This window comes from Nanorana parkeri, unplaced genomic scaffold (assembly GCF_000935625.1).
Source record: "Nanorana parkeri isolate BGI_ZX_2015 unplaced genomic scaffold, ASM93562v1 scaffold952, whole genome shotgun sequence".
Taxonomy (NCBI): Eukaryota; Metazoa; Chordata; class Amphibia; order Anura; family Dicroglossidae; genus Nanorana; species Nanorana parkeri.
In genome coordinates, this window is record NW_017307220.1 from 102,924 (window position 1) to 112,254 (window position 9,331).

The window sequence follows — 9,331 nt, forward strand, 5'->3', positions numbered from 1 at the left end:
AATATATATAATATATATATTATACACACAGACTTTCAGTCTAAACTTACCCTGGCTGGACCAACACCAACAAACATCTCTAGGAACTCAGATCCATTGACAGTGATAAATGGAACATTAGCCTCCCCTGCTGTTGCCTTGGCGAGGAGGGTTTTGCCAGTACCAGGAGGTCCAGTGAGCATTGCTCCCTAAGGAGGCAGCAAGACAAAGTCAGGTGTTTTGTAACCGAATATGAAATAGGCATCCGTTTCTAGAAAAAGTACATAAGTAAACACAATCAAATGGTGATGCCCAAGTAAACAGTGACCCATAGCAAACAATCATCCATCAATCGATCAGTAATTTGACCACAATAAACTGAAATCTGATTGGATGTTGTTACTAGGAGCGTGTACTACACCATTGCTGTTTGCACTGCCTTCATGAAAGGCTTGACTGTTGAGATGAGTGAAGCAGGTTGTTTGGCTGCTGTCTAAATTGGCCCTAGTATGCATATGTGTGCATGTGAGAAATGGACCTTGGATTGTAAGCTCCTTGAGGGCAGGGACTGATGTGAATGTGCGCTATGTAAAAAACTACGTAAAATGGTCAGCACTATGTAAATGCCTGTAGTAATATAAATAAATGTGCCAACAACAAACATACAGATGGTAGAAAAGAGCTGAGTTAGGTATGAGCTCATCAGTCCGTTGCTACTCCTTTCACTCTCCAGTCACAAGCTGGGGTGGGGAATCAGACCTGTGTTACTTAACTGCACCCTGTCAGGGCTGAGCTGTGTGGCAGATCTGTGTACATTTCAGGAATAGATGGACATAAATACAAATCCTTAGGCTGGTAAAACAGTTTTCCATGTATGTATTTTAACTGTGTATTTAGCAAAAGTTTGGATTTTATATGTGTAATGGTATTCGAATGAAAAAGCCCACCCTTTGTCCTCATCATGTAGGCCTTACCCTTGGGATTTTAGCTCCAAGCTCATAATACTGTTTGGGATTCTTGAGGAAATTCACAAACTCCATTATCTCAAGTTTTGCCTCTTCGCATCCAGCCACATCCTGGAACTTGACATTGATCTCTCCTTTCAGCATCTTCGCTGTCGTCTCTCCAACACCAAAAATTCCACCTCTTTTCCCTCCTCGGGCTTGCCCCATAATCCCTAACCCTCTCCGCATGCTGTACAACAGGTAGCCCCCAATGAGCAACGTAGGGATGAGGCTCAGGAAATAGGACCTGCAAATTACCATAAGGAAAACACATGTTAATCGACATCAACGTATTCAAATCTGCATTCTTCTCTCGACCATAATCTCTTACAGTAAGGATTAAAAATATTCTTAGGTAAGGTAAGGTAGATGGAAAGTCTGCAATCTTGAGTAAAATGGTTTATTTTTTTTTCTTCCAAAAAGACACCTCTCCCCTAATGTAGACATATTACAGCTCGTCATTAGCCTGCTACACCCTCCCTGTATTCCACATGCCTTGAACATGAACACACATTGCCTGGAGGCAGTCAAAGGTGTGAGATGCATGCTAGTGATAATACGCTTAGATAACACCCGCCCCAAACTACACCCTCAGTGCCGCTGAGAGCCCGCAGCTCCATGGAGAGGTAAAACTCCACAGCTATTAACCCCTTAAAAATTGAAGTGAAAAGCACATACAAATCGAAAAGTATTTAAATACTTGACATCATCACCTTTTTGTCTTTTCTTTTATCCACTTGCAATGTACCACGCTGAACTCGCCAGCAAATGTGACCACTTCAGGAAGAGTGGCTTACCTAGCACAGCCCCCTGCCCCCTTTCTTGCAAGTCCTAGCTTTCTCTACTTGTAAAAGTGTAGCTAATTACTGTCCCCTCACCTCCCTACATAATCTTGTATGTAGCTGCTGGGGAAAGAGCAAGGAAGAATACTATAGTGCATCACTTGAATGACAGTAAGCTTGCATGACATCCAAGATGGCAGCACCCAGTAGCAGTCTCAGTGCTTTTGGATGTCTACACACGGAATGTTTTTGCAAGCAAATAACATGTTGCACATTTAATCTTTTGCGAAGATTGTTCTTGAAATATATGGTCTGGAGTCAGGGACTATTTAAGAATGAACTCCATCACTCCACCACTTAGTAACCACTTTACTCAAACCAAGCTGCAACAAATAACTCTTCTTCTTCAGGGGATCCAGTGTGCATTAATCTTGGTCCCATTTAAATCTGTGCAGGGGTTTGCAAATAAAATGACATTTTGATTTCTGTCAGTGCTGGCTGTAGCTCCACCACCTTTGCTGAAGCCTAAATGATGGACATTCCTATGGGGGAGTTATAGCACTCAGTGCCCACCCCCTGATCATTCTGTAGCCCTGTGCTTCTTTATCTCTCCTCTGCTCCCTTCTCAGCTCCATAGAACAAGCAAAATTGCTGCAAATATCCCTCAAATACCATACATCCAAAGCAAATGCTTTATATTTCTCTTGATGCCTTCATTCACTGTAAATTAAAAGCAATCCCTTTGGTCACAGCTCCAGAGGTCGCCTTTTAAACAATCCTTTTACTGAGGCCAGACATGAGATAAAACAGATAGCCGTCCTCCCCAGAGAGGTTTGTGTGTGTAGGGAGAGTGCCACAGAAACACCAGTGTATGATGCCCTGGAGGAGGGCAGCTGTTTTATCTCACAACCTGGCCTCAGTTAAATGGAGGCATCAAGAGAAATATAAAGCATTAGGTTTGGATAGATGGGGGAGAAGGCGATGGCTGTGCAGGCTGAACTGATATAACAAACCATCTTATCAGCTACCTTCTGTAAACTACAAAGAAAAACCCACTTGACTTTGTTGTGGAGATGAAAGAGGAGGGGTTTGTAGTAGTCTAGATCAGGAGAGCAACCTAGACTATCATGGATCCTTCCATAGATACAGTGGGCTGAGTGAGCTTATCACCATAGGACAGGAAGTGAGTTATCTGCAGGATTACCAGATAAAAAAAAGAAAAAAAAAAAAAACCTGGTAGAAAAAGAAAAAAGGAAGACAGCCGCCACATCTAAAGGCTGATGAGCTGCAATATATTACAGTTTTGTTTGGGGGATTCGATACTCTGTAAAAGACACAGTTGCTCCATATACTCTATCCTATCTTAATAAACTTTTCTATAACTTCCTATAGTAATGTTACGTATATCAACGAGTTTAAAAAGTAGAGATGCACCGAAATGGAATTTTCAGACCGAAACCGAAAAGTCTTTTTTCTGCAGCCCCTGTTATGAATGACCTGGAAGCCTCTATACTGAGTGCTCCTGACCATTCATACATTGTGGAGATAGTATCAGTTACTATGTCCACAAACATGAATGAACAGAAGTGATGTAGCGCGCTTCCTGTTTATTCATAATTGGGGACACAGTAAACATACTATGTCCTCAATTATTTACTGAGCACTTGTAACCCGCTCTCCATTCTGACTCCTTCGGCTATCACAGGAGGTTGAGCGGAGGCGATGCGGGGATGAGAGCACCGCTGGCTGGGTCTCCTGTGAAAGCTGACAGCCGTCTCCTCCCTGCACTGGTCTCGATTCTGATCTGCCTGTCACAGGAAGCAGAGCAGGGTGGCACAGGGGAGGAGAGCTCGGCCTCCAGTGATAGTGCGGACAGCGATCTCCTGCCCACCCCGCTTGGCCTTCTGACACTTTCTCTCCTCCCCCTGCTCTGTCTTAGAGGGGACACAGAGCAGCGCCCAGCGAGGAGGAGAGAAACCAGGGATGCACATTTTCGGCAAAAAAATTGCACTTTCAGCATTTTGCTCAAAGTATCATTTTCGGACGATATTTTGGTGCATCCCTACTTAAAATACTTAAACGGTAGTGTGCTGTACTTACAAAGTGATATTTGTGCCACTCACCCATCGCTTTCGTTGCTGTATACCACTGTGACACGGTCTGCTGGATCAATACTCATTGCTTGCTGTGCTGTCTCTAGATTGTGCTCAAAGATATCCACGCTACCAATGTAAAACCACACCGGTTTCTGCAGGAAACAGATTACCTATAACCGATGTACTGACATACTGTACATGAATATTTTAGATATATGTATTCGACTCGGAGACCCAGAGTTAGCCAATCACAGCAGAAATCACGTCCCCCTCCACCCACCACACATCTATTTTATGGCATTTAAATCAACAGCTGCACACTGTCCGTATGTAAAGCAAGTCAATGTAGGGGCCCTGAGGACTTACTTCTTTGGTTGTAGTCATCACTCTCACATACTGCTTGTTCACAATCACCAGCTGGTTCACCTGCAGCAAACAAGGAAAGAGAATACAGGAGAGTCATCTGCTATCACTGCTAAAAATTGCAGTGTGATTAAAGCTGAACTTCAAGCAAATACAAAAAAGACACACCTGACTGCAGATCTATAGTCATTAACATATTTTTAAATGCAATTTTTAAAATGCAAGCAGTGCAAGTACCTGAATCTGGCCTAGCATTAGCCTTTTTCAATCCTCTGTGCAGCAGAACTCAGGCTAGGAAAGGGAGAAGCAGCGCAAGGAGCTAATCAGCTGTGCTCATATGCTAACCAGAAACACGCTAATAGGACGAGGGAGCAGAGAGAGAGATGAGCGCATCAGTCTGCTGCTTCACCTTTCACTGTCCCATCATAGGCTGGGGGAGGGACAAGACCAGCAAGTGTTACATAACTGCAGCAGAGTAAAATCAGGTCTCCTCCCCAGCTAGAGCTTTGGCAGAGCTGTGTAAATCTCCGGATAGAATACAAATCCTTTAACATGTAAAACATCTTATACTGTATAGCAGGGCTCAAAATTTCAAGTCCTGAGCTACTAGCCAGGCCTTAAGAGTTACTCGCAGGGGGCGAGTGGAAATTTTGAGCCCTGCTGTATAGGCAACGTATATATAGGGGATGCACTGATACCAATACTAGTATCGGTGAAAGGGTGATTCATTGTATTTGTCTGTTCAGGGTTATACATAGTTGTATATATTTTTTTATACATGTCCGAGCAAGTGAAATTGTGTTTTCCAGTATATTCTACAGAAACCAGTTTGAGATGTTTCTAAAATGTTAGTTTTTGCAAATTGTATCTTTTATCTCGGTTTTTGTGTCTTTGCTTGTTTACTTTGCAAAACCCCCCCAAGGTTGTCTCATGTTCCTTACTATCATGATTAGTTTTGTATACTCGTACTCGCCCAAATGCTCCGATACTTACCCTGACACAGGAACTTACAAATCGGAGGGAAATCTCCCTCTGACCGGCAGTGTTGCGAGGGAGCATGGAGCTGGCTTCCCGGACAATCAGGAAGCCAGGCGGCGGGACATGATGTGCCGCCGAGCTTCTGGATTGGCTAGGAAGCCGGCTTCACTTGTTGCTAGGCAGCCTGGCTTCCTGGCCAATCAGGAAGCTGGGCAGCACGTCATGACCCGCCGCCCGGCTTCCTGATTGGCTAGGAAACCGGCTTCATGATGGGAGGCTGCCTGCTAGACCTCTCCATTCAGCATGGGGAAATACATTTGGAGATTGCAGAGCTATAGATCTGACTTGCTGGGGTCTTGTCGGACCACTGCTTCCACACACGCACAGAGAACAAAAGTCCTTCTCTACAGCATGCTGGCAGAGGACAGGCTTTCAACTCAGGCTGCAAGGGTTAAGTGCTTGTTTTGGTCTAGGAGCAAAAACATACAAGATATACTCACCCGATCCTTGGTCCTATGGCCACTCACCTCTCTCCATCCACTCCCACTGCGGTATGTCCCTTGGCATCCTCACCTCTAAGGGCCTGTTCACACGACGTCCGTTTTCTGTGCTGACCTGATCCGTACGCTCCTGCACTAAAAATGCATCCTTATGTGTTTTATGGGCTACAGTTCTCACGTGCGCAGTCCGTTCAGGTTACGACAGAAAAAATACTGCATGTCACATTTTGTACGGTCAGGAAACGGTCCGGAAACTCAAAACGCGTCAAAAACGCACTGCAGCTAAATACATTTCCTTGTAAAAAACACATCAAAAACGCGGCCAAAACACATAGCACCGCGTCTGCAGATCCGCACCTGATCTGGACCTGAAAATCATGTGAACAGGGCCTTATAGTGCACTGCAAGGGTTAATTTGAATAAATCCCAGAGTTCTTCTTTAAATTGTTCTAGCCATCCACGACCTCATTCCTAATTTCTGAGACATTTCACCACAAATCTCAATGGAATCCTTAAAACAGATAAGTGTTGGGAACATTCCCCGGTATAAGCATACAGACAATTCAGTCACCTATAAATGTGTGTTTTCCCCCACAATCGCTTGAACTTAAAGAACCACTTGGTGGAGTATTGAAACATCTCCAACATTACACAGCAAGTCTAGCAAGATGTGATTAACTACGAGTATCTATACCATGATTTGGAGAAACTAAATCCTTCACAGACGCATCCACAGCTGTTTTAGGCTGGCCATACACCTATAGATTATCTGCAGGTTTTCTTTGGTCAAATGGAACAAGTGCAACAGATTCCTCCATCTACGCTAAACTGTGTGGATGGAGGAATCTCCCACTGGGCCAAGCTTCAGTACCTTGCTAGTCAGCCCCGCTGGCTCTCAAAACACCTGAACAATGCCTGCATCCAATCAGATGGTTCTGATATTTTGACAGCCAGCGGGGGCCGACTAGCAAGATACTGAAGCTTGGCCCAGCGGGACATTCCTCCATCCACACAGTTTAGCGTAGATGGAGGAATCTGTTACACTTTTTCCATCTGACCATAGAAGATCTGCAGATAATCTATAGGAGTATGGGCAGCTTAAGAGTGATTTCCATTACATCACTTACCAGTCCTCTCTCCAAATACTGCTGCACAAACTCCTTCCAGCTGATCTCTTTTCCAGGATCTCTGAAATAGTAAACCATTGCAAGTGTTGAGAAAACACCTGATAACATCATGACGAGTCGGGTGAAATCAGGATCGTCCCACGGAAAGTCTCCCTATGAGGGACAGACATCAGTAAAATTAAAAAACAAAGCTGCATTCAGAGCAAAGCCAACATGAAACAAAACTTTATGTAAACAACATTCCATGATAAAAGAAAGCATGACAAGGTGTCTGCACACATCTCCAGCTGCTTTAGAAGCTGTTTGTGTAAAGTCCTGCAACCCCTGCATCAACATCAGCACCACGTTAAAGCTGTGATCTGTCCCCCCAGCATCCTGCCATCATAGACACTTCAGTGGCCAATGGAAAGGCACATGCTTTGCCCTGTGGGCCCTCGACTTGTACACCAGGGGTGCCCACAATTTTTCGTCTGGAGATCTACTTTTCAAATGACGAGCTTAATGAGATCCACCAGCGAAAAAACACCTTTATTTAGAAAACAAGCACATTAAAATCGTTACTGGGACGGGCCGGTTCACACCACAAAGTCTGCGTTCCAGAGCGTTCGGCCCCTGGAACGCTAGCCGGCCGCCTCCCTGGGTTTAGGGGAGTGGCGGTGCAATGAAGTCAATGGTACCGCAGCCACGCCCGCCGCCCCTAGTGCAATCGGGCACACCTGGAACGCAGGTGAAGCTCTGCTTATGTCCTCCATCCCATCATGTGCAAGCAAAAATACGGTTTCTTTTTTTTCCTTGCAAATGATTGGTTATTCTTTGCAAAGTGAATTTTCTATACAATCCAACATTTTTATTCTATTAGATTGTAAGCTCTCATGAGCAGCGAATCCTCTTGTATTGAATTGTAAGGTAACTGCATTGTCTCCCTTTACTTTGCAAGCAGCGGTGCAAACTGTTGGCGCCATACAAATCCTGAATCATAATAACAATTCAGCGTAACAAAATTGTTCACTGTTATTTAAATACCTTCTGTAGACGTTGCCACCATGTCGGTTCTTTCTTCTTGTCATCCTTTTTTTTGCCGTTGTCATTCCCTCCCTGTGAGCCATTATCAGTAGATTTGTCTGTGGAGAAACAGGAAGGCAGTAATTATTATTATACAGGATTTCTATAGCGCCAACAGTTTGCAGAGCGTTTTACAATATAAAATTAACAATTAAGTAATTAATTACGTAATTAATTTTCTAAATGATTTGTTTATATACTAGGTATAAATCTAGCGCTTTACAATATAAGGAAGACATTACAATCAAACTACAATTCAAGACAAGATGGTAAGGAGGGCCCTGCCCGTGAGGGCTTACAAACTAAGAGAGGGGCAAGTGATACATGAGGAGGTAGCTGTGTGGGGATGAATTGTTTGAGAACGTGATAGTTCAGTGGTTAATTTCACTGTTGACCACCTGCTCCTCCTCAAAAAACTCCACTCGCTTGGCCTACAAGATTCTGCTCTCTCATGGTTCTCCTCCTACCTATCTAAGCGATCCTTTAGTGTCACCTAAAAATCTAACCCCTACCCTCCCTCTTTCTGTAGGGGTCCCCCCAGGCTCTGTCCTTGGACCCCTTCTCTTCTCTATCTATCCCTCCTCCCTTGGTCAGTTAATACCCTCCCATGGCTTCCAATCCCATCTCTATGCCGATGACTCTTAAATCTATCTTTCTACTCCACAACTCACCCCCTCAGTGTCCTTGCGTGTCACTAATCTACTAAATGACATATCCGTCTGGATGTCACAACACTTCTTAAAACTCAACCTTTCAAAAACTGAGCTCATATTTCCGCCCGCCCTTGTGCCTTCCCCCAACTTTTCCCTTGAGATTGATAACACAACTATCCATCCCTCCTCCCATTCCAAGGTCCTAGGTGTCATCCTTGACTTGGACATCACCTTTCTTCCCCACATCCAATCACTATCCAAATCCTGCCGCCTTCACCTTCGTAACATCTCCAAAATACGCCCCTTCCTCACCAATGAAACCACAAAACTACTCATACACTTACTTGTTGTATCTCGTCTTGACTATTGCAACTCCCTCCTCATTGGCCTTCCACTACACAGGCTCCTCAACCCTTCAGTCTAACATGAATGCAGCTGCTAGACTCATCCACCTGGCCAACGACTCAGTGTCTGCAACCCCCCTGTGCCAATCCCTGCACTGGCTTCCATCCCCTGTCCCCCTCTGCCAATCCCTGCACTGGCTTCCATCCCCTGTCCCCCTCTGCCAATCCCTGCACTGGCTTCCATCCCCTGTCCCCCTCTGCCAATCCCTGCACTGGCTTCCATCCCCTGTCCCCCTCTGCCAATCCCTGCACTGGCTTCCATCCCCTGTCCCCCTCTGCCAATCCCTGCACTGGCTTCCATCCCCTGTCCCCCTCTGCCAATCCCTGCACTGGCTTCCATCCCCTTTCCCCCTCTGCCAATCCCTGCACTGGCTTCCATCCCC

General features: G+C 45.0%; 1 protein-coding gene across 1 annotated transcript in view; it reads right to left on the minus strand.

The window, feature by feature from the left end:
- The window catches only part of LOC108795260 (AFG3-like protein 1), a 25,680-nt gene that overhangs the window by 12,825 nt on the left and 3,524 nt on the right, over window positions 1-9,331 (minus strand). The window contains exons 2-7 of the mRNA XM_018566473.1: window positions 7,853-7,950; window positions 6,830-6,982; window positions 4,228-4,287; window positions 3,889-4,013; window positions 954-1,230; window positions 51-188 (exon numbers count right to left, since the gene is read on the minus strand). Coding sequence (XP_018421975.1) covers window positions 51-188; window positions 954-1,230; window positions 3,889-4,013; window positions 4,228-4,287; window positions 6,830-6,982; window positions 7,853-7,950 — 851 coding nt within the window. The remainder of the gene's footprint in view (window positions 1-50; window positions 189-953; window positions 1,231-3,888; window positions 4,014-4,227; window positions 4,288-6,829; window positions 6,983-7,852; window positions 7,951-9,331) is intronic.